The sequence below is a fragment of the Chrysemys picta genome, chromosome 10 (genome assembly GCF_011386835.1).
Source record: "Chrysemys picta bellii isolate R12L10 chromosome 10, ASM1138683v2, whole genome shotgun sequence".
NCBI lineage: Eukaryota > Metazoa > Chordata > Testudines > Emydidae > Chrysemys > Chrysemys picta.
The window spans coordinates 34357974-34383776 of record NC_088800.1 but is presented as its reverse complement, the minus strand read 5'-3'; the positions used below and the strand labels follow the sequence as shown (position 1 = coordinate 34383776).

Genomic DNA, 25803 nt, shown 5'->3' with positions numbered 1-25803 from the left:
AGACTATTCAATTACCTAAATAAATAAATAAAAAAGATTCCATAGCTTGTGTTTAAAAATCTCTAATAAGGGACTCCTCAATGTAGCAAAGGCATTGACAAGGAAGACCTGGCTTGAAGTGGGTGACAAAGCAGACACATACTCTCCCACAAACCCCATTTACCATGCTAATACTGTAAACTATTTGAAAAACTAAATTTAAAAACAGCTTAGACTAACAGTTTTACCCCCAACGTAGACAGAGTATACTGTGATTAAAATGGTTTCAGAAAACCATTTGAGAGCCTTGACTACACAAGGAAACTGAACTGTTGCAGGAAGTGGACTGACCATTCTCAACCATGCTGCCTGAGACAACAGTGAAAAGGTTTTGACTGGGCTACGTTATTTTCAATATGAGTTATGGGGGCACTGCTGCTAAAAACTATTTTTGCTGACATCTATATTTCTTACCATAGCCAAAGCATTTGGGAATGGCTGCTAAATGTGGTTTTAATCCTGTCTTTTGGGAGCAAATTCTTGTTAGCACAGGATTGTCATCATGGCTATGTGGTCTAAAGAGCACCCAGGAGTTTGCCCAACTTAGAATCACAACTGTCTGGACACTCACCCCCCCCCTTCCCCAATCCTTATTCTCCAGTAATATCCCCTACTCCTGTTGTCTGGCTAATATAAACATGACTAGGGGCTATCACTGGAGAATGTGATCCTTTAATAAGGGTTGGTCCTCTAGTGCTGCCCACATCTGGAGTGGGGGTTGGGGTCCCCCACATGTGACACTAAACCCAACACCCTGAGTTGAGGGGCTCATGCCCTAGTACTAGGCTGGTGTTCCCCACACACCTAACTTCTCCCTAACCGGGATGTGTGCGTCAGACCTTTGCCGGGGGCGGGTGGGTCCTGCTGTTTTACAGAGATGTTACCTCTCTCCGGCTTTAGGGGAACAGGAAGCTCATACACTCAGGTGGGATCTGAAGTCACAACCTCAAATACACTTTGGTCTGGGGGCTTCTCCCGCCGGGAGGTGGGAAGAGAGGTTCGTGCCATGGGGTGGGGGTATCTCCCGTCGGGGGGGGGGGGGAAGAGGGGCTGACACCCAGAGTGAGGGGCCTGGGGGTTACTCCGCCGAGGGGGGGGAAGGGCTGACGCCCGGGGGAAGGGGGCTCCTCCCCACCAGCCCCTGCACAGACGCTGTATGGCTGCCGAGCGGTCTCAGGAAGGTATCGCTCCCCGGCCCCGCCCCGCTCACCCAGCGATGAGGAAGAGGAGGCGCAGCGGCTCGGCGGCGATGGTGCAGACGCACAGGGCCAGTGCCGGCCCGAAGGCGATGAAGCTGCACCCAATGAACACGGCCGCGGTCATGGCGGAGGAACCTGGCCCAGACCCGGACACGCCCCCATCCAAAGCCCACCGCTGTCACCGCCCTCTGCTGGGCTGGAGCCCGAACCAGGGCCTCGGCCTCCCGCTGGCTCTGCGGGCGCCTGGTCACTGGCGGGGGTCTGGCTCCTCAGAGCAGGGCATTCTCCCCCGGCCCGCAGCCCTATTGGTGGGACCAGGGCTAGTAGCGGGAGGTGGGAGACGTGCACATGGGGCGGGCTCAGGGCGAGCCTGAGGACTTGACACAAGCTCTGGCTGTGTTACAGGAGTCAGGCTGAAGGAGGAGGGCAAGACTAGCCCTTTCTGTTACAGTCCTCACCACCCGGGGCTTGAGGTGCTGTAGACTTAGCACCCACCAGCTCCTGCAATAGTCCATTGACACTGGGAGCTATCCCAACTCCCTTCCTAGCAAGCTGCTAGCTATAAAGCCTACAGGGCCAACTCACTAAGTCCTAAAGCCAGACAGGGTTTTTGCTTACTAGGTAAGATGATCACTAGGTGCTGGTGGATGACCCCCAGCAGGGACAAAATTTCTCTCCTCTTACAGTCTTCCTCTAGCCTCCTCCTGAAATTATGCTTTCCAAATCATAGTACTCCTTGGGTAAACATTTAAGCACAATGAACAAGAACACATCTTTGGCTTTACAGAAGAGATAAATAGTCTCACGGGGCACTAGGGGCCCTCACAGTGCAGGACGTTACAGTACATACAATACATTGCATAGCCTGTAGCATGTTTCTTAGGGCCGGCATTACATATCCACTTATACATAGGCATTCTCTACCTCCCTACAGCTTCTATCAGTGGTTCTCAAACTTTTGTAGACGTGATTCCTTTCAGATAGCAAGCCTCTGAGTGTGACCCCCGCCCCCCCCAAAAAATAAAACACTTTTTAAATATATTTAACACCATTATAAATGCTGGAGACAAAGCATTCTTCAGGGTGGAGGTTGACAGCTCACCCCCTTCCCCATGTAATAACCTCATAACCCCCTGAGGGGTCCTAAACCCCAATGGGAGAACCCCTGTTCTGTGTACTGTAACCCTAATTATAGTACATTAAATGATCTATGCTAGAAGTGACCACAGAGCACAAAAACATAAGAGGAATCATTACAAAGTGTGTGTCACCACTAAAAAAGCACTTATAGCCACACTATCTCCCTGCAACTCCAAGAGCTGTCAAGGATCCTGAAGTACTCAGACTTTAAACAGGGGGAGGGATAACTCAGCAGTTTGAGCATTGGCTTGCCAAACCCAGGGTTGTGAGTTCAATCCTTGAGAGGGATCTGGGGTAAAATCAGTACTTGGTCCTGCTAGTGAAGGCAAAGGGCTGGACTCAATGACCTTTGGTCCCTTTCAGGTCTAGGAGATAGGATGTCTCCATTTATTTATTTAAGCCATACAACATATACCCCCCCCCCTCCAAAATGAGGGGAAGAGATACTTTTCTTTCTAATTAAGGGAAAGCTTTTTCACAAACACCACCTTTCTACTCAATCTTCAGCCAAAAAAGTTTCAGTTGGGTCCCGTTCATGAACTGAAGTTCTCCAGCCACAGGCCCCATAGGGCCAAGTTCGAGTTGAATCTATTTTTCTTGTCAACTAAGTTGTTTTAGTGCCATTCCTCCCACTGAAAAGGCGTACAGTAGGATACCTAAAAGGCACAATATTCAACCTTTTTTAAAGGTTGAAGGAGACTTAAGTAAGGAGCAAGATTGTCTTCAGTAACTCAGATTAGAGATCTACAGCATGAAGACTTTAAAATATGTTAAGATGGTTTGGAGTGAAGTAGGTGGAAGAAGAGACTACTTGAAATTTCACACTTTGCTATGTGTTCACTTAAATTAGAACTATGGCTTCTTTGTTGTTGATTAAGACTTTAGAACAACAATCCCTGACAAATCACTAGTAGCTATATGATGAATGTTATAATTCTTGACATCTGATTTATGTCCATTTATTTTTTTGCATAGAGACATTCAAAAACCAGTCGGAGAACACTTTGACCTCCCTAGTCACTCGCTTACAGACCTCAAAGTCGCAATACTCCAACAAAAAAAACTTCAAAAACAGACTCCAACCAGAAACTGCAGAATTGGAATTAATTTGCAAACTGGACACCATTAAATTAGGCTTGAATAAAGACTGGGAGTGGATGGGTCATTATACAAAGTAAAACCTATTTCCCCATGCTAATTTCTCTCCCATCCCCCCGTTACTCATACCTTCTTGTCAACTGTTGGAAATGGGCCAGCTTGGTCATCACTACAAAAAAAAATTTCCCCCCTCCTGCTGATAATTGCCCACCTTAACTGCTTACTCTCGTTATAGTTAGTATGGCAACACCCATTTTTTCATGTCCTCTCTCTCTATATATTTTCCTACTGTATTTTCCACTGCATGCATCCGATGAAGTGGGTTTTAGCCCATGAAAGCTTATGCTCAAATAAATGTGTTAGTCTCTAAAGTGCCACAAGTACTCCTGTTCTTTTTCTGACACAGACTAACACACTACCACTCTGAAATACAGAGAGAAAACTTTAAGTGACCAGAGTAGTTGATTACATCCCACTAAAAGCCCTATGCTAAACAAATCTATGAAACTAGTTTCATAAAGAGCCAGCTAGACAAGAACGATAAATTTTAATGCAACTGGGATTCACTAAGTTTTAACATAAGCATATTATGGTAATTCTACATTTATTATGCTTGGAGGAGTTCCTGTATGTGTACAGTCATCTCTGGCAATTTAACACTGATGTGTCCTTCACTGAGAATATGCCAAATGTTTTTTTAGACAGGAAATTAATATGTAGTGTATCATAATAGAAGGTTGAAAAGTAAACTCTACATATAGTAAAAAGCGGTAACTTTTAGTGGTTGCAATTCCATGTTCCTTCACTAACCAAACACCTGGCTAGTAGATAAACAACTTTATTCAAACTGGTCTTGTAAAAGAGCTCCATTTATTTTTGTAGTGTCTTGATGATAGTTATTCATTATGGTATAAATAGTGTTTAGAAATTGAATGTCAACACTGTGTACAAGATCCCTACGAAGTATTTTAGAGTTTTTAAACCACAGTAGGAAAATAAATAAAGGGTGGGGGGGGCAAGAGGGAAGAGGGCCTTACAAAAAGTTTATCCAATTATAAAAACTGGAGAGTTTTCACATAAGAAGTTACCTTGTGCAGTAATGATGTTTCTTCGAGATGTGTCCCCCTATGAGTGCTCCACTGTTGGTGTGTCTGTGTCCCTGCGCTGCTGATTGGAGAAATTTGGTCAGTCTGTACTGACCATTAATGAACACACTGCTCCTGCCTGTCATGAGGCTAGCCAGAACCCACAGGAAATCCCTCCTCAGTTCCTTCTCTACTGCAGAGTCAACTACTAGAATTCCAAAGTAGAGGGGTCCTGGAGCACCCATAGGGACACATCTCGAAGAACCATTGTCACTGCACAAGGTGAGTAACTTCTTTTTCTTCAAATAGTGTCCCTATGGGTGCATCCCTGTAAATCAGTGGTTCCCAAACTGGGGTTCGTGAACCCCTGGGGGTTCGCGAAATGTTACAGGGGGTTCTCAGGGGAAAAATTCCCTAACTGTGGACAGAGCTGGCCCTAGGGATCCCGGGCAGCACGGGGCGAGCAGCACGGAGCCCCTGGACTTCCAAGAGCTAAGCAGATCAAAGCAAGCATCTCTCTCAAACTTCAAGATTCCTTACAAGAAACAGAAAGGGAGGTGGATATTTTTTGCTGTTTTTAAAATTAAAATAGGTAGCTAGTCTTGTTTTTAAAATTATTATGAAGAACAAGTTTAAGCTTTGTTGTAATGTGCATTGTTTGCCTGGACTGCTCAAGACCTTAATGCTTGTGCAGGAAAAATTCTTTGAGTTGCCTTCTTAAATACCTTCATGCTCTTTCACATCTGATACTCCTTGATGAAACATAGGAGCCTTGTCTTATAACAGGCTTATTCAAAGTGATACAAGCTATGAAAGTGAGATCTCGGAAGAGTGTTGCCATTTTCATAATGTAATAAAAATACTGTAATGATAAATAATAATTAATAATACTGTGTAATAAGCAAGTTATACAAACAAATTTTATATTTCCAAGATCACTGCTTTTATAATTTATACTCAGGTAAAGGAGAAAATCCCTGGAAATATTCATTTTGAGGAGGGGGTTCGTGAGACTTGACATTTTAATGAAAGGGGTTCACAGGTTGTTGAAATTTGGGAACCACTGCTGTAGATGACTCCTGAGCAGTCCCCACCACGGGAGGCTGGGGCTTCAGAGTCAAGTCTGTTATAGATGAAAGCACTAACTCCAAATCTGGCATCTGCAGCCAAGTTCCTGAGGCAGATGACCAGATAGAAATCTGCAGATTTCTGATATAGGGATATCCTTGGAGAAGGCGATGTAAAGGAGACCAATCTCGTAGAGTGCATACATATTGAAGACAGGGGTGCTACATTATGCATCTGGTAACAGAGCTTGATACAGTTTGAGACCCATTTGGAGAACCTTTGAGCTGAAATCGCTATACCTTTTGATCTATCTGCAATAGAGAGAGAGAGAGAGAGAGAGAGAGAGAGAGAGAGTCTTGTGATTTTCTGAAAGCTCTTATTCTGTCCAAATAGAAGGTCAAGGCTCTCCTCACACTGAGTGTATGGAGGATTGCTTCTCTGTTATCCTGATGAGGTTTAGGATAAAAGGTTGGAAGTTGAATAAGTGTATTTATATGAAAAGCGGAAGTCACTTTGGGAGTGAACTTCAGACGTGGTCTAAAAAAGTGACATTGTTGGAGAAGATCACAGTGAAGGCAGGGGATGTGCCATGAGAGCTGCTATCTCCCGTATGTTTCTTGCTGAGGTAATGGCGATCAGGAATGCTGTCTTTATTGAAAGGTGAGTTAATGAACAAGTGGCCATAGGTGCAAATGGTGGTCTAGTCAGTCCTTTTAAACACCAGGTTGAGATCCCACTGAGGCGTGTGATGTCTGGATTGGGGAAAGAGGTTCGCTAGGTCTTCAAGAAACCTCTTCATGGTCCAGGGCCAGCTCCAGGGTTTTGGCTGCTCCAAGCAGCCAAAAAAAAAAAAAAGCCACAATCACGCTCTGCGGCGGCAATTCGGTGTGGGGTCCTTTGCTCCGAGGCGGAGTGAGGGACCATCTGCCGAATTACCGCCGAATACCTGGACGTGCCGCCCCTCTCCAGAGCGGCCGCCCCAAGCACCTGCTTGACGAGCTGGTGCCTGGAGCCGACCCTGTCATGGTCAGATGACAAAAAAAACTGAGTATCCTTCTACCTACTGGTGGAAAGTTGCAATTGCTGCTAGGTGAACCTTTACTGAGCAACTCGATTTCTTTAGAGTCAACAGATAGTTCAGGAGCATCGGTAGGGTGGCTGCATTCGGGTTGATACCTTTGGGCTAACACCAGATTTGATCTCTTTTCCATTTCTGTAGGTAGGTACGATGAGTAGCTCCTTTCCTACTGTCTAACAACACCTCATGGACCACCTCAGAGCACGATGTCTTTATGTGCTGGAACCATGAAAGAGCCAGATATCGGAGTAGCAGAATTTGCAGGTTGGAATGGAGAGTGCTCCCCTCGTTCTGTGATAGCAGGTACTGAGTGGTTGGGAGAGTTATCGTTGGACAGAGTGTTTGCTGTGACAGGTAAGGGTACCATATCTGCCTGGGCCAGGTGGGAGCAAATCAGTATGATGTTTGCTTTCTCTCTTTTCACTTTCAACAGGACTTTCAGAATTAGAGGGAATGGGGGGAAGAAGTGTAAAGAAGACCCTTGTCCCACGGGAAGAGGAGTGTGTCCCCCATGGAGTGTTGTCCAATTCCTGGTCTGGAGCAGCAGTACTGAGGACATTTCTTGTTCTGATAAGTAGCAAAACAAGTCTACTGTCAGTGTCCCCACATTGCTGGAATATGTCATGTAGTAAAATCAAATTTATATCCCATTCATGGTTGAATGGTAACTTGGGGTTGAGATTGTCCGCTGTCTTGTTGCATACTCCCGGCAGGTAGGCTGCTGATATTAAGATATTGTGGGAAATGCACCAGTTCCATAACTTTAGTGCTTCCATGCACAGGGAATGTGATCTGGTGCCTCCCTGATTTATGTAATACATGCAGGCCAGGCCACATCGTCAGTCATGACTTTTCCGTGTGTGTGTGTCTGATCAGTGGGGGGGAAGAGAGCACACGCGTTTGACTGTTCTGAGTTTGAGCAGGTTGATGTGAAGGCACAACTCGGATAGCAAACATTTATCTTCACTGTGAGACCATTGAGATGCACACTCCATCCTATGAGGGATGCACTGGTGGCAAGAGTAACAATGGGGGGAGGATGAACAAATGGGATTTCCGTACATATGTTCACTGGATCTTTCTACCACCACTCCAAGGACTGATTGACCTTGGTGGGCATTAATAATAATTTGTTTATGCGGTCTCTGTTCGGCCTGCAAACAGAACAACCAGGCTTGGACACATCTCATGTGTAGTCTGACACAAGCTATGACTGATGTGCCAGTGGCCATATGCCCCAAGAATTGGAGGCAGTGTCTGGCCAAAATTTGGGCGCTGATTGTACTATCTCCAACAGTGTGGAGAGGCTGAGGAACCTGTGATGTGGGAAGAGCACCTTTACCGGGATGGAGTTGAGGTTGGCTCCTATGAATTCTAGTCTTTGTACCAGTGTTAATGTCAATTTCTGTGCGTTGATTTGTAGGCCCAGATTCAGTGTAGCCTGGATGACTTGCTGGCTTCTGGTGAAAGAACATGCCCCAAGAAGGCAGTCATCCAGGTAAGGATAAATCATGATGCCCTGAGAGCATAAGGACCTTGGAGAATGCCCTGGTGGCCGATGAGAGGCCAAAAAGGGAGTACTCTGTACTGATAGTGGTCTTGGTCTAGCGTGAATCTGAGGTAATGCATGTGACTCGGTATGATGGAAATTCGGAGGTTTTGGAGGTCGAGGGCCAAGAACCAATCTCCTTTCTCGAATGCTGGAATAATTATTGATAGGGTGACCATCTTGAACTTCTGTGCCTTGATATATCTGTTGAGTGCTCCGAGGTCCAGTATGGGTCTCCCTTTTTCTTTGGTATTAGAAAGTAGTGAGTAGAAGCATTAGTCTCTAAGATGTGCGGGCACAGGCTCTAAGGCTCCTACACTGAGCCTGTCCATGACTTCTACTATATACCCCAACTAAATCTTGGAGGAGGGGGTGGCTCGGGAGTGCCCGGGGAGCGGCCCAGGGGAGCGCAGCCCAGTAGCCCTACTGATGTAGCAGACTCATGAGAAGGGTCCCTGAAAAGGAACAGGGAAGAATGTTTGGGAGGAGGGAGGGAGGAGAAATGGATGATGTATCCATCCTGGATGATCTCCAGCACCCACTTGTCAGAGGTTATCCGTTCCCAGGTGCTGCAGAATTGGGTAAGACTATCTCCAAAGAGATGGGTGGGGTTTTCCAGCACGAGATGGCAAGGAGAATGTTCTACAGGCACCTGACCAACCCGTCAAAAACTACTGTTTCAAGGTGGAGAGGAAGTTGGCTGAGATCCTGACTGCTTTCATCTGGGGAACCTAGGCTTCTTCCTCTGTAGCTCATAAGATCTCTGCGACAAGTATGGAGATTTGCATTGTGATGTACTTTCTTTTGTAGGCAGGAGTATAGATCTTGAGGGATTGAATAGTTGCCCTACAATCCTTCAACGTGTGAAAGGATGCATCAGTCTTCTCAGCAAATAACTTCATCCTTTCAAAAGGAAGGTCTTCCACTGTAATTTGGACCTCTTTAGGGAAGCTGGATAAATGAAGCCAGGAAGCCCATCTAATCATTATGGCTGTGGAAATCAAGCATGCCGCTGTGTCATCTGCATCTAGTGTGGACTGACGGGACGTTTTAGCCACCAGTTGGCCCTTGTTGACTATGGCCTTGAATTGATCCTTGTGAAAAATCAGGAATTTGCTCAATAAAAGGTGCTGTCAGTACCGATGGACCCGAGGAACATTTTGGCTTGATCAGGGCTCACTACAGGGACTAACAGACCTTTTATTAGTGGCTTGTCTCCCTGGGCTCACCGCCCTTCAAAGTAGAGAGTTGTGGTGAGAGTTCTTGCTGGGGCTCCGGCAGTTGAAGGGCTGACTCTAGGAGTAGGATTTTGAGTCTTAGCACTCTCTCTTTCCTGGATCTGGGCTTCAGTTGTTGATGCAAGGCACACTTTTGTGAAATGTACTCTCCCAGACAGCGAACACTGCAAGTGTCCATCAGTCACCTTGATAGATTCCTTGCAACTGAAGCACTTTTTGAAGCTGAGCATACTCTTGTCCGGGGGGGGGGGGGGGAAATCACCCCCAACAGGGTGGGTGGAAGACAAACCCTCTTTTTTCCAGGCACAGCCAAATAAAAATACAAATGAAGTAACAAAGAAAAAGCTTCAAGAGAAGCTAAAGTTAACTATTCTAAAAAGTTTACTCTATGGACAGCTATAACTCTGTCTCTAGCCAGGGGTGATTCAGAAGGAATTAAGGAGGGATTGTCTGCGTGCGCTGGCTAGTCTCGTGGCAGGTGGGGAGCAGCACATGTGCAGGCAGGTCAGACTGCTACCAAACGTCTCTGATCAGCAGCACGGGAATGCAAACACACCTACAGTGGAGCATCCATAGGGACACTACTCAAAGAAGTCATCTTTTTTGGGACAGATGAGGCACTAAAGTGAAACTAATTTTACCCAAATAAAGATGAGAATTTACACAAATTTTAATAAAAGCACCATTTTCTTTAAATGAAGGGTAAAAGTTTCTATTGGAGATGGAGGGAAAAGACTAGAATAATTGAATACACACAAAATAAGATGCTGTTGTAGGGGGAACATGAACAATTTATTATTATATCTCCAAGACTTGAGACAAAGGGCTCAATTAACAGAAGTGCTGAGCATCAAAAACCAGTTCAAATCAGGAGCTGCAAGTTATCAGCACATCTAAAAACCTGGCCCTAAGTCTGCAGTTCTCTAACCAGTCTTTAGGTGATTCACAAAAAGTAATAGTGTGAATGAGCAATAGGGACAAAGGACATATAGAAGGAAGATTTTAGCAACTGTTTAGGCACTAGTTGCATTCAATGGTAAAGATGTAGTAGTGATATGTATTAGCACTGTGAATCAAACTGGGAGGCAGGGTGGATAAAAATCAATGATAAAATGCTTTGAGGGAAAAAAAACCTATCTAAAGATAAAGATACATTATAGCTCAAAGATATCTCATCATGGAATAGGGATTATAAATTCTAATTCTGTAGTATGAGACAATATATTCATGTAATGTTTAAGAAAAGTTGTGTAAATGATAGTTCTGATAGTTCATGGATTAGGGACCCAATCTTATGGGGTTCCAGAGGCTTCTGTATAATTATTTAGGTTAATCTTTGGGACTCAGTGCTCAGTCTAGAAGATACCATCAGAGATGCTTAATTTTGCAATTCTCAAATTGTGGATGTGTGTCTCCAGAGTAACATGCTTGTTAACAGCAAAAATGTTTTTAAATAAATAAATATATATAGACGAGAGAAATAACAGACCTCAACCCTATTGTCCCTCTGCAAATTTGTGTACTGAGTCAATCCTTTACCTATCTCTAACAGTGCAAAGTTCCAAAAAGTTCAATGACTAGACTATTGTTTGGGGCGGAATAGAGCTGGACAAGGAGAAGAAGTCTGGAGATAAACGTGAAAAGGGAGGGACAGGGAAATAGCTGTTTTGCTGCTGACACTGAGATTTGGAAGGAACTGAGTGAGATCTTAAAAAGAGAAATATGCAATGACAGAGTTAAATTACAAGCATTAAAAAACGAATGGGACAAGCACTATCTCCGGCTCATTTTCTTGCAAATATTCTCAGTATTAGGTACCAGGTGTGACAGTCGGTGCCCCCCATAAGGCTTTATGGAAATATTCTTATGTGTATGTATATAACGTAACTAGAATGTATTTTATGCTGCATATGCCATGTGACATATCTCTGTAAAGGTGAACAGTAATATCTACTGAACCTATTAATCCTATTTGTAGGCATGTATCATTTTTGTATTTAAACTTATAAATACTGGCTACATACTTGTTTGATTTTAAGTAGGCTGTAGTGAAGCAGTTGGTCGCTTCCTGAGAAAAGACTATTCTCAGTAAGTGCCCACACAAGAAACAAACACTTAAGCCAACAATGAACTTGGAGACACCAATCCACATCTAGGCTTTCCTAGGAATGTGGCTTGGCTGGTAAGGAACTCAGTCATGCATGGACATGTGACTTGCCCAGGTGACTCCAACACTTCATTTTGTAGCTGGACTTTGCATAGGAGAGAGGAGGGGATCTCCACCCACAAGACAAAGTCTATTTAAGGCAGGGGAGACCCCTCCATTTGGTCTTCAGCTGGCTAAAGAGAGCCTCTCCACCCCCAAAGATACCTGAAAGAAACTGGAACAAAGGACAGTGACTGCAAGGGGTGACAGTGATTGCTGGACCCAGACTAACAGATTAGTCTGTAAAAGGAAGCATTCTGGAACTGGTGAGGATCTTATCTGTATTCAGTTTGATTAGACATAGATTTGCACATTTTATTTTATTTTGCTTGGTGACTTACTTTATTTGGTCTGTTACTACTTGAAACCACTTAAATCCTACTTTCTGTATTTAATAAAATTACTTTTTAACTTATTAATTAACCCAGAGTATGTGTTAATACCTGGGGGGGCAAACAGTTGTGCATATCTATCTATTAGTGTTATAGAGGGCGAACAATTTATGAGTTTACCCTGTACAAGCTTTATACAGGGTAAATCGGATTTATTTGGGTTTAGACCCCATTGGGAGTTCGGCATCTGAGTGTTAAAGTCAAGAACACTTCTGTTAGCTGCTTTCACGTAAGCCTACAGCTGTTAGGGGACGTGATTCAGACCTGGGTCTGGGTTTGCAGCAGGCTAGTGAATCTGGCTCAAACCAGGCAGGGCACTGAAGTCCTAAGCTGACAAGGCAGGAAAACCAGGGCAGAAGCAGTCTTGGCACATCAGGTGACGACTCCCAAGTCGGGGTTCTGTGATCTAACCCGTTACATCAGGGTCAAACCTTAACTGCTGAAGAAGAGGAGTTGGCTTTGATATGGACATCCAGCAATCATCCCTCCATGATGCCAACTATAATAAACTTCTGAGATAAGAGTGAACCATTCAAGAAATATATATGTTTGATGATGATGTTTTAAAGAAAGTCACACCAGTGAACTGGTGGAAGTCACTTAAGCACTTGGATTCAGAGACTGTTGAAGTGATAATCTCACTTTTAACAGCAGTAGCTTCTTCTGCCGGTGTAGCAAGAATATTTTCTTCCTGTGGACTAATTCATTCCAAATTGAGAAATCCTATGGGACCTGAAAAAGCAGGAAAGCTTGTTTTTCTTTTCCAGATTACGAACAAGCAGGAAAATGAAGGTGAAGACGACTGAGTTAGCTGCAGAAGCCAATATTTTAAGTTTCTCTTGTTGACCTGGCTGTCATAGTCTATTTAATTTGTTTTTATTTTTTAATATTTCATTTAACTGTTTTAGTTAAAAAATTTTAAGAAACAAACCCTGATTTTAAAAAACTTCAATTTTTAACTAAATGCAAACATTCATATGCTTGTTTTGTTAAAATATTTTGTTTGCCGTTAAGAAAAAATTCCAGAATACATAACGTTGTTTTAGTTAAATAAAACAACTTACATGTCTGTCTGGTGATGTTCTCCTCCTAATACAGTATGACAAGAAAATCCTCCAAATATTAATGATTAACCTGTTGAATTGGAGATAGTTTACCTCCCAATGACTTCATAAATATCTGCTTCAATTACCTTTGGCAAATGAAATAACCGAACAATCATTCATTTTCTGATATAGCTGTAAAACTAATCTGAGAAGTTTCAAAATAAATTACTTTAAAAATGTAGTGTACCTTCTAAAAATGAAACCTACACCTATCTCTGAGTTGTGAAGAATATGTATTGAGATTATAACAACCAACAAGAATGCACTTTTACGTACAAATCCATGATTAAATCAAGTCTTCCTGACTAGTGATTGAAATCATGATTTCAATCAATTTGATTTACCGTATATACTCATTCATAGGCTGAATATTTTTGGTAAAAACGTGACATCAAAGAGCAGGGGTCGGCTTATAAACAGGTCTACACCAAAAGTTGATGATTTTTAACTCCATGGAATCATTGAATTGAATATCAAACCACGGCCACTGGGAGCTGAGGGGTTCCGTGCCTGTGAATGCTCCAGGTAAACAAAACGTCCAGGCCGGCTAGAGGCTTACCCTAATGGGCCAGGAGCCAAAGTTTGCCAGCCCCTGAAATATAGGGTCGGCTTATGAAAGGTCGTACAGTTTTTGCTATTTTTACCTAGCCATCTTATCTTGGGGGGTTGGCTTATAAACAAACGGGCTAATGAACGAGTATATACGGTAAATCAAATCCACCCTGCTGGGAGGCAGAAAAGTTAGATAAGTGGGTATGTTATGATGCCATTGGCAGACTCTGAATTCAGTAGAGGTTTTAAGTTTGGAGACCAGAAGTAACGGCGATGACTTCTGGGGAAGATAGTTTTAAAACTAAGGATACGGATATTATAGAAAAGTGTTAAGACAAGATGTCTTTTGTTTGTTCATTTTCCCATTTTGATGCAACAGATTCAATCCTTTCCCAAATAGTCCCTGTTTAAAATTACAAGTGTATTGCTTAGATACGGGTGACAAAGTTAACTGTATTAATTGCCAAGTTTGGTACTGCTAGTAATGCAATTGTTAGCAATTACTTTTGTCAGACACCTCAATGCTCATTCAGCATTTGAATTAGCCTGGGCAGTCCTAGTATTTGCTGGGGGCAGTCAATTGTATGTGCCTCAGAATGCCAAAGTCTATTGGAGAATGAAAGACTTTTTTCCCCTCTCGCATAAGCTTATTTAATCACAGATGTTAGAGATTGACTAGATGGCCCAATACTTTCCACTTCTTCCCCACCCCACTTGTCTCTCTGGTAATGCAGGATTGCACCCCACTTTACATCTACTAGTGTTAGTCTAATCTTGCTTTCAACACATGCTTAACACGTATCTTTAAGATACTCAAGTGTTCCCTCCTAGTAATCACCTTAAAACTTCCCCTTGTTCTGATGCAGAAGGAATTAGTATAGGGATAGAAGTTCTTGAAGAAGCTACTCCCAAAAGAGTCAATTTCAGAAGCAAGCAAGCAAGCGATTCAGGAAGTTTATTGAAGTTAAACAAAACCTTAGGCATGAGTTATGTTGGACCCTCCCCAACATAATCGTGTGTTAGAATAGAGTGGAAATGCAACTTGCATAAGATTGATTATATGGAGTTACTTCATAGAAGAAGCTGAATATTTTTCATTATGTAATTTTATTTGAGATGCACATTATTGTAAAAAAAGTTCACATGGAATAATAAAACCATTCTTTTTTAACACAGTATCAGTACACAATTAATGATTAAGTTTACAAGTTAATAAGACAAGTTCACTTTATATCTGCAGGATTTTCACATTACGCCTTTGGAGCAGTGATAAAATGTGCTTAAACACACACATGGTAGAACAATTCTATTTGAAAATTAAGCATTTTCTTTAGGGCCGTGCTTTTTAGTCTGAATTTAGTAACTGTATATTGCATTAAAATAATTGTAATCCCAAGTAAAAGTGTCATTTGCAAAATATAAGTTTATAAGGCCATAGGAATGCACTAACATAATTAAATTCACTGGAAACAAAGAAAAAGTGAGAAGTCCTGCCTTTCCATGGCATTTTGAAATACAAGGTATATTAATAGGAGTAATGTGGCACAAGCAGCTTGGGGGCAGTAGAGGGAAGGAGCCAGTATCTTTAGCTTGTTCTTAAACTTTAACATGGCAAATTTCACTTAATTACATAATCAGATGATCGATGCATTTCCACAAATTAGCAACAAATTTATGCATTTTATATACTATTGATGTATCTTCCAAGTTGTTACCCACCAAGAATTCTTCTCAGAATTTCCCTTCCCTCCCCCCTCAAAAATACACCCCCTCCACTTTTGGCTTGTGAAAATAATGTGATTTCACTTGACAAACAAAAGACAGAGGAAATGCACTTGTGACAGGAAATACCTCATTTATAAAACTGCACTTTTCAAAAACCTTGACTAGTACTGTAGAAACCTCCACATTCAATAAAGGTAAATTGCATTACATTTAATATGTGGTTTCGAAGTTAACATTAATTAAACTTCAAGAGATTTAATAACTAACCTCAAATCAAGTATTCTATATGTTTACTCAACAAGAACTAAGCATTGTATGTGCATGGTTTGTTGATCACAGGATTGAAAGCTATAGAAAAAAGCATTGAGACCATATATTTTCAGGTTCTATTTTCTCACCATTTATAATTAAAAAAAAAAAAAACAGAACACACTGCACAAACTGGGAGGGAAGAAGAGAGTTGTGGGGGGAAAAAACCCAACTTGACAGCAAGTAGCTTCTATTCCTAACAAAGCCCAAAGAAATGCCTGCTTTTCCTTAAAGACTAATGGAGGTCTTTAGAGCAAGGCAGGCTGCACATTTTCTGCTTTATATAATGAATAATTGGATCACCTTCGTTTTAATGGATATTAGAATATTAGTCAGCTGAGGTATAGTTAAAGAGTCTTTCAAAATTAAGATTATAGTCTTGAGTAAAGTTACAACAAAAAAGACTGCACAAAACAATCATACTGGTATTCGGAAAACCTGCAGCACCCAGCAACTGATGCTCAGATATAACATAGTTATTATTTGTCTGCTTGCCTAAAGCAAAATATAGCTAGAAAAAGTTCCCAGTGAAACATAATCAGCTGATTTACATGCTAAAATACAGCACATTTTTCAATGTCTGACAACAGACTGTATGAGTAAATAGGTCTATGTTGACCATTATCAAAAGTTAATATACTGATAAAGTGCGGCCCCTCAACCACTTAATACTGCTGCAAAAAAAATGTGTTTTACCTTATCCATAAGACCATAATGTTTTCACATGAAACTGGATTTCTTCAGTTTCAGCAGGGGACTGACAAAATTATCTGTCACTAAGTCCTTCTACAAATAGAGAAAGATGAGCATTATATGAACATTAAGCAAAGTGAAATATTTACTGTATCATTTTATCATGCATAAAGTGAATTTCCTATGGTCTTACCTCAAATTTATGTACAGTTTAGCATAGCTAAATGTAAGAAAATAGCAAGGATTTTTTTCTTTTTTTCTTTTTAATACAACAGAGCAGATACCCCAATTTGCTGCTGCGTCAAGAAGCACTTTATAGACTCTCACTTACAGGCTCTTTCAAAAGGAAGTTCATGGAGACTAATCTTGTTTATACACAGAACCAAATAGAAAGAAGACAGAGGAAATACAACATAAGCAAAGCATTCTGTAAAAGTTGCTAACCACAGAACATGTCAGTTTTGGTTTGCAGACAACCCCAAGATACAAATCTATGTGTTACGACACCAAATAAGTCAGAGGTAAATTACTGAAAATTAACATTCATAACTGAAGTCATAACAGTTGCTGTATAGAAAGCACTTTGTTATCATACAGAAAACTTAACTGCATTAGCCTGTCCCAGAAAATGCAAAGTGTAGGCCAGAGCAGCTAGGGTTGTTTTTGTTTGAACATTCTTGCTACCTCAAATATTTTGCTGTGCCTTCTAGTTCAGTAAGAATAGGAGATTGTGATTCACAATCTAATTACAAGGATCACTTTAACTGTAATTAAGTAGCGGTGTGCGGAGAATGTGTAGAAAGCCACTGAATTAGTTTCAAAATATTTGAGATAGACCCCAAGATGACAAATTCAATATCAGACATCCCAAACTGAAGCAGAGTGAAACATTAACATATTAACCAGTGGATTGGTGGTTACCACAAAGTTAAGTGACTGTAGTGAAACAAGCAGACATGTCAGAAAAGTTAGCAGTTTGTCAACAAGACAATCCATCTGCACCTTATAACCAAAGTGGTGGACTCTGTTAAATTTGTAGTTAAAGCTAACAATGGTCGAAGTTTGGCACAACAAACTAAAGCACCAATTTTAATCTTTCATGGAGAGAGATCTTTGAAAAACAAATAAGTGATAAAATACATAAACTAGGTTGCAGATGTTCAGAGGAGTGAGAAAGGCAATTAAGTTTCAACTTGGCTTGTAGCAGCCTAAATCACTGCACCAGTTTCTGATGATTAACTTCTATAATTGCCTGTGCAGACTGAACACTTTACACATTCAGTATCAGCTGCATAATATTGCATCATAAGCCTTGGTGTGCCATTTTCTTTACTGATGGGACTTAACTATAGTGACTACACAGGAAGCTAGGGTCAAGGTTTAGAGGTATGAAGCAAACATCCTCAGCATCACTAATTACTATTCATACACTGGAGAACAGAATCCAGGAGTTTTGAATACCCTCATTCAGCTTAGCTAGCACAAGTCACTTAAGTGATCGCTAGGATGCCCACCTGTGTTATGTTGAAAATTTCAACTCAAGTGTCATCAGAAACAAGAACAAAAACAAAGGAGCAGATGAGTTGGGCTAACAGAAGAAAACTAGGTGAAAAATGAATGACCACTGGGGTTCATTCACATGGTTTAAGGGTGCATTCAACAAATGAGACAAAAGCTACATCTATTTAGAAGACAACTCTGCTCTAAAAAGATTCTCTTAAGTTTGGTAAAAACTAGTAAAAAAGAAACATCCTACATTCAGAATAGAAGACGCAGTAGTTTCTGTATGAACGGATTTGTGCATTTGTGAGAAAAACTGAACAAAAACCTATACAAGTTCTTAAATGCCAATTTGTTTTAATAAGCCCCATTATGTTAAACATATCCATATGGCAGACATGATCACATGTGTAGAGTAAAGACTACTGGAGATGTGATTTAATCTATTCCTTCTGGCTTCTTAAAATAAAATGGTAAAAAGAATGCACAAATCTGTTAAAGAACTTACTTACAGGACAATAAACTGTGCAAACACAAGTGTTAGATTGTGCAGTAACAGGCAATAAAAGGCTAATATGTATGTGCAAAGTTAAAAGAAATGTAGCAGCTTTTGCAACGGACATTAAAACAGAAAGTAATGAAGAAAATTAAGTCCTGCATTTGTGTGTCTCCACTTCATTGCTTCCACATTTGAGAAAAAGGAGCCTGACAGGTTGATGGACTTAGTGAGCAAAATCCACTTGGTATTTTGTTTAACGCAGTCAACGTTCACTGAAGCTCTCAGCAGCAGCTTGGTGGTATTATTTCTGAGGCTTTGTGACCCTGTGCTTTCAAAGAAGCAGAAAAGGTTCTTCTAAGTGTGTTGCAGTCTATCATTAGGAGTTCATCAAAGTAGCGTGCACCGAAAGAAGCTGCTCTTCTTCGATCGATTTTCAGTTATTTTCACCGGCCCACCAGCCCCTGGTGAACTGTTGTCATTCTGAAAAAACAAAACAACTATGTTATGAATGGAGAAAAGCATTCCCTTCTCCTTCACTCCCCAGCCTCCAAAGCATAAGTGAAATATTTGCAAGCAGAGGGGCAGTTTTACTGGGTAATTGACAATTAATCTCTTGGGAGCTGGATAGTTTGGAAACTCATTATTAATGCATCCATATGGAAATCCCAGCCTGAAAGAATAGCCAACTGAGTTCTTAAGACAGTTTAGTGGGGCAAGGACCACCTTTATGATTTATGAGAAACCTGCAGCACAATTTTAGGACTTTTAAAGTCTAAGTGTTCACTTTGTGTTCTAAGATTTATAAATATAAATTCAACAAGTACTATGCACCTCTTATCAGGAGATGGTTGTTTAATGATGGTTAAAGAGCAGAGCTCAGCAAGCAGGTGCTTGGGGCGGCCAACGGAGGGGGGGTGGCACGTCCGTCTCTTTGGCAACGGGTCCCTCACTCCCTCTCGGAGTGAAGGACCTGCCACCAAAGAATGAAGCAGCGACGGTAGAGCTGCCGCTGAAGTGCCGCAAATCGCAACTTTTTTGGGGGGGGGGGGAGCTGCTTGGGGCAGCAAAAACCCTGGAGCCAGCACTGGTAAAGAGATCCCCTATATAATCTGTACACAAGATGTAGACTGCTATGGGATCCACAGAATTTATCACACAAACATTTTTTGTTCTGAAGTTTTATTTAACAAGGGAAGATATCTGAGGAACAAAGTTTGCAAAAAGGGTTTGCATAACATTAATAGGATATAGCTAAATTCTTGTCCACTGATTATTTCAATTTTCAGTATTTTGTCACTTAAGTAGTTTACCCATAAGGCTTGTCCAAATGTCCTTTTTTAGAAATAGATGATGACTAATCATTGTTCTATGTATCCTGTCCCTCACATATAGAGAGGACCACTTCTTACTGATCATGTAAATTTAGGGTCAATTCCCAAGCCTCTCATTTTCAAGAATCATTAAAGCAAACTATAGCTGAAACTTTAAGGTTAAACATTTTCCATGTTAAATACCTCATTGTCAAATGCATGTAGCTTTGCAAAAAGTTTTTTTTAAACAAAGTTTTTCAGGCATGATATCTGCCTGAAGGTGTTCTTTATTTTTTGAAAGTGAGCAAAAGAGGGTCAGCCACTTGTGTATGAGAAGGAAATTGAACACTTCCTGAAGGGAAAAAAATGCTATTTGTAAGAATAGCACCATAGTAGAAACTTGTACAATGTAATATATTTTGCATAGTCCCCTAGTCTTAGCAACAGAAAGAGCAAATGAGTTGTATCTGAGAAATGTGTGATCATACAATAAAGACTGCTATAATGAATGCACACAAGGGGGCAGAATGGAACCTTAACTCTGGCATTTCTCATTTACAGAAAGTTTCTGTGCAACTTTGATGTTCTCTACATAGTTTTGAAGAGAATTTAATCACAAGTGCTGAACAGTAAGAGCAGCATTGCCTGCCTTCACTTGTAATCACAAGTCTATGCAGAGACGGCTTCTTTTGCCAGTCACAAAGCTGCTGGTTAGAGTACCGTAAAAACAGTGGGTTTTCCTAGAAGTATAAAACTGAAGTGTTTTAACACTGTCCTTGTAACAGCCTGCACCATGCATAAAAGTTAATGTATTGAAAAGTAAAAGGTACAAACCATTTTTCTGTTGAGTTTTGTCATTATATCCCGTGCAAGTGTGAAGAATGCCTGAAACCAAGGAGAAGGGAACATTAGAGACAAACTAGATTGAATGGTCTAACATGTTTAGTAACAATGGTCTACAAAATATGCAATATTAAAAATTATATCAAAGGCACTAAGTGTGCAATGGATACTCTCTCATTTGGCAATAGTCATGTTTTATAATCTGGTGTTTAGGTCAGCACCCTTCGCCTCATCTTCTGCTGTTGAGCAGCTCTTCTGCTGAGGAAGATCACTGCTGTACATTACACTGCTTTTCGAAGACTCAGGGCCAGAGTCCAAATTCAAACATGCAGCATGTGTCACAGTATCAAGTTGTGTGCTGGGGTTAGAATCTAGCCTTTCAGGAGCACCATTCAAGGTGGAAAAGCTCAAACGTTAGATTGTAACAGAAAATTCCAAGCTCCATTTCCTTTTGTCCCTGCCAATGCTTTGCGCATGGGTTCCCAGCCAACCCAGCTCCTGAGCCCACAGCCAAAAACCACTTTGGCTTGTTTGTGCCACGCTATGTTTGACAGTTGGGCTAATCAGACACGGATACAAGTTGAGTGATGGTCAGAGTCTATTTTTTAAGGCAACAGAAATCCTTGATTGAGAGAACTTGAATTCTCAGGGACCAAAAGGAAAGTGGAATTTCAGGGGAGGGCTTAGAATTGGAGACAAGGTTCTCAAGGGAAGGAATGGGAGTGAGTGAAAGCATACATTTATAAAGGAGAAAAAAAAGACAACACCACAAACTGAGTTCCATACATGATTCACTTATTAACAGAATTAAGTACTGACTTCTAGAAGTTAAGTGGTTGGAAATAAGATTCAAGATTTACACATTACATTTGAGTCTGACATGTCTAGGCCAGCTATGTAATAAGGATGAGAGGAAAACATGAAAATTCTAAAAGTTACTCAGGCAGCTAGCTTGGAGCTCTGGCTCTTGGTGCCAACGTATTCCCTGCATTTAATTATGCAGGGTAGGAATAATGATAAAATTGCAGGATGCTCCTGACAATTAAGCAGCCCCCTCTTCCCCCCCCCCCAAAAAAGCCACCACAGTGGGTGAACAACTGGAATAAGGGATATGCTTTTATCTAAAGTCCACTTCTTATTATCCACTATTAATATTAATGTTAATGTTACTTTTATTCTTGCAATTCTGCAGACCATTACAAACAGAAAAGCACTGGTATAGTGATAACCTTAAATAGGTCAAACGCTATCCCCAATGCAGGACAATGAAAACAGAAATCCATTCTAGCTATAAACTATATATACACACACACATTATCACAGATTTCTTACTTTAGTGGTATTGTATATCAGTTGAGCTATTTTTTAAAATGCACATGTTAATTTCCACAATTGTGAACTCAATGCTTATTGAAGCCTTTTTTTTTTTTTTAAATAAAAAATGTACCCTCCCTTTTCATATACTTTGGAAAGCTTTTAGAACACAGTGGCCTCCAGAAGAGAGCATTTATCAGCTGTCCTGCCTCTTATGCTATTTTTTAACCTTCAACCAATATTAGTTTTAAAAAACACTCTAAAAAGATTGCTATATGTCATGCCTGATGGCTTAAATGTACAGATCTGTTAATGACTAGACATCTTGAATGAACTGATAGCTTAATCCTCCCTAAAGAAAGCACCAAAGTAACTGCTCTTGGAGTCCTTACTAATTTTCCTCTTTTAGGTCATTTTAAGATACCCAGACAAAATAAGTTATGTATAAACACTATTGTGTGGGATTCTCCGGCAATTCAGCATTGACAGACTCAAGCTTCATTTCCTTTCCTCAGACCTTTATTGGAAGAGGATATCAGTGCTGGTGTGGTCCACTCAGTGAGTTCAGCTCATAACTCTATTTGCAGCAAAATATATAGTTGTCCTACAGGATGGCAAACATAATTTAAAAGTAGGAAAAAATTATAGCAAGTGAAGCTATATGACAGCCTGACTTACTTTGAGCTACTCTTCACTACTTAGTGAGCAGACCATCTGCTAGCCAAGATATATTTGGTCCTCTTGGCAAATGACAAGGAGAAGTTGCATATGTACGGCGTATATCCAATAGTAATATGAAATCTATCTCTAGGAAAAAGAGAAAATACTAGTGTACTCTGGTAGCACCAAGAGTCCAGGACCCTACTGTACCCTAGTACAGTTTATACACTGTATAAACATAAAAGTCTGTTCCAAAAACAAAGTAAGTATCTAGACACCTTTTAGTTACTAGTAAGTGTATGACTATACTATCTGCAACATTAATAAAAAGTCACTATTAACACCCATCTACAAACGTAGAAATATTACCAGAAGACATCTGGTGTTTTGGATGCTACAAAGACATACTCAAATAAAGCAAATTTGACAGCACATGAAGACACAGGAGCGAAGTGATCAATACCACATTATGCATCAGGTCAGAAAAGCTAATAGCTAGAAATCACATTGCAAGCAACATTATGTAACAGTATTTAAGTTTTAAGACAACAAAAAAATGGAAGTCCAATCTTACCTCTTCCACATTTATGCTGGATTTTGCACTTGTCTCCAGAAACTTGATTCCATAATCTATTGCTAACTGGAAGACAGGTTTTAAAAAGTTTTGGTGTTTATAAATTAAATTTGCAAAGTGACAAGACATTTTTAGGTCAGCTAATAATGGAGCAGTGTCTCCATTAAGGGTTTAACCAAGTTTATATCATGATCCCAAATTTACTTTCTTTGTCCTGGAAAAGTGTTAACATTACCCTTTTACTGAAGAGCTGTTATAGCATTTAATGAAGGACTAAATCAACAGTTGCTATAGAAGTTTGAATAGCTCCTACAGAAATTGAGAGAATAGCTTCAGGGTTTTCTGAACATGGTGGACCAGACCCTCTGTGGGTGTAAACTGATGTAGCTGCACTGAATTGTATCCCCACCACAGAATACTCCTAGAGGCAGATCCGGATGTAAATCTCGTCTATTCTGTATCTTTTTTGAATTATTGTATGGAAATCACTCAAGTTAAATAGGACTTTTCCGATGGATACCAAAAGTTTAATTAAGAGAAAAAAAGTCTTAATAGTAGTCCAAGACATTCGTATGCAGGTGTAGAGAAACCTATCAGTGACCTGCTTGCCAGTATCATAATACTTGGATTGTGTAAACTATAATTTCATGTGTGCAGCCTTACTTCAGGATCCTTAGAAAAAAAGTGTCCCAGAACGTCAAAACAACTAACTTTACCCTTAATATGGCTACTTTAACATATTCATAATTCACCATTGCAAAAAAAGAGTGATTCAGAGAATAATCAGCCACAATGCACTTAAATGACATCCTGATTATCAGCCCTTTCAGGTTCCCTCAAAGGGAAGAATTGTGTTATCATGGGGAAGGCCAACATTTAGAACATCTCACTTGAGACGAGTACTGAAACTCAATTGGAGTCCATATATTAAGTACCATCTTAAAAAAAGGTTGACATCCTAGGATGTGTAGAAGGTTCTAAAGCATAAAGGAGTTCAAGACCCATTATTTTGTTTGGTGATGCTAAAAGGAGAGTGTGACGGGTTGGATCACAGAAACCCCCTTGGGAGCTGCCACCTAATGTGCAAAGACTACCCCTGCTTCTGTTTTCCCTGCCAGCTCAGGACTCCAGCACCCTGTCTTGCTGAGTCAGACACTCCCATCTGCTCAAACACATATGCAGGGCAAACTCATAAATTGTTCACCCTCTATAACACTGATAGACAGATATGCACAGTTGTTTGCTCCCCCAGGTATTAATACATACTCTGAGTAAATTACTAAATAAAAAGTGATTTTATTAAATACAGAAAGTAGGATTTAAGTGGTTCCAAGTAGTAACAGACAGAACAAAGTAAGTCAGCAAGCAAGATAAAATAAAATGCGCAAATCTTTGTCTAATCAAACTGAATACAGATAAGATCCTCACCAGTTCCAGAATGCTTCCTTTTACAGACTAATCTGTTAGTCTGGGTCCAGCAATCACTCTCACCCCTTGCAGTCGCTGTCCTTTGTTCCAGTTTCTTTCAGGTATCTTTGGGGGTGGAGAGGCTCTCTTTAGCCAGCTGAAGACCAAATGGAGGGGTCTCCCCTGCCTTAAATAGACTCTCTCTTGTGGGTGGAGATCCCCTCCTCTCTCCTATGCAAAGTCCAGCTACAAAATGGAGTGTTGGAGTCACCTGGGCAAGTCACATGTCCTTGCTGCTGTCAAGGCTCCCTGTGTAGGGTTTCATGAGCCATGGCATTAATGGGTAAGCAGGATCTCCAAGGATCACAATGGGCATTTCAACTTCCCCTACTGTGATCTTCCACTCTGGGGAAAAAAGTCCCGGCCTGCATCTTCCTGAACAGCCAAGTGTTCCGAAAGATACGTGTGTCATGCACCTTTCCGGGCCAGCCTGTGTTAATGTCAATGAAACGCCCACGGTGATCCACACTCGCCTGGAGAACCATAGAGAAATACCCCTTCCGAATAACGTACTCTGATCCTAGGTGGGGTGGTGCCAGAATAGGAATGTGCATCCCATCTATCGCCCCTCCAGTTAGGGAACCCCATTTGTGCAAAGCCATCCACTATTTCCTGCACGTTACCCAGAGTCACGGTTCTTCTGAGTAGGATGCGATTAATGGCCTTGCAAACTTGCATCAACACGATTCCAACCGTCGACTTTCCCACTCCAAACTGGTTTGCGACCGACTGGTAGCTATCTGGAGTTGCCAGCTTCCAGATTGCAATAGCCACCCGCTTCTCCACTGGCAGGGCAGCTTTCAATCTCGTGTCCTTGCGCCGCAGGGTGGGGGCAAGCTCCTCACACAGTCCCATGAAAGTGGCTTTTCTCATCCGAAAGTTCTGCAGCCTCTGCTCATCATCCCAGACTTCCAGGACGATGTGATCCCACCACTCGGTGCTTGTTTCCCGAGCCCAAAAGCGGCGTTCCACGGTGCTGAGCATGTCCGTGAATGCCACAAGCAATTTCGTGTCGTACGCGTTATGCGGCTCGATAGCATCGTCGGACTCCTCGCCCTCACTCTCACTGTCACTTTGGATCTTAAGGAATAGTTCGACAGCCAAACGTGACGTGCTGGCGAGACTCGTTAGCATACGCCTCAGCAGTTCGGACTCCATT

At 41.3% G+C, this 25803-nt stretch overlaps 2 protein-coding genes and 1 long non-coding RNA gene across 11 annotated transcripts in view; 1 reads left to right on the top strand and 2 right to left on the bottom strand.

Annotated features, from left to right (window-relative positions):
• The window catches only part of APH1B (aph-1 homolog B, gamma-secretase subunit), a 30114-nt gene extending 17247 nt beyond the window's left edge, over positions 1-12867 (bottom strand). For 6 of the 9 annotated variants that reach the window (XM_065558359.1, XM_005285064.5, XM_005285065.4 and 3 more), the window contains exon 1: positions 1250-6478. In XM_065558359.1, the coding sequence (XP_065414431.1) occupies positions 1250-1362 (113 nt within the window). In that variant the 5' untranslated portion in view covers positions 1363-6478. Of the gene's footprint in view, positions 1-923; positions 6479-12734 lie in introns of those variants that run through there. The other 3 variants (XM_065558363.1, XM_065558362.1, XM_065558361.1) reach the window with 3 other exon arrangements.
• On the top strand, positions 11448-14921 carry LOC135973746 (uncharacterized). The gene is made up of 2 exons (XR_010590758.1): positions 11448-11966; positions 12860-14921. It is a non-coding gene; the product is annotated as an uncharacterized LOC135973746 (long non-coding RNA).
• Positions 14841-25803, bottom strand: part of RAB8B (RAB8B, member RAS oncogene family) — a 42425-nt gene continuing 31462 nt past the window's right edge. The window contains exons 6-8 of the mRNA XM_005285062.5: positions 23178-23243; positions 20621-20671; positions 14841-18956 (exon numbers count right to left, since the gene is read on the bottom strand). Of these exons, the coding sequence (XP_005285119.1) occupies positions 18864-18956; positions 20621-20671; positions 23178-23243 (210 nt within the window). The 3' untranslated portion in view covers positions 14841-18863. The remainder of the gene's footprint in view (positions 18957-20620; positions 20672-23177; positions 23244-25803) is intronic.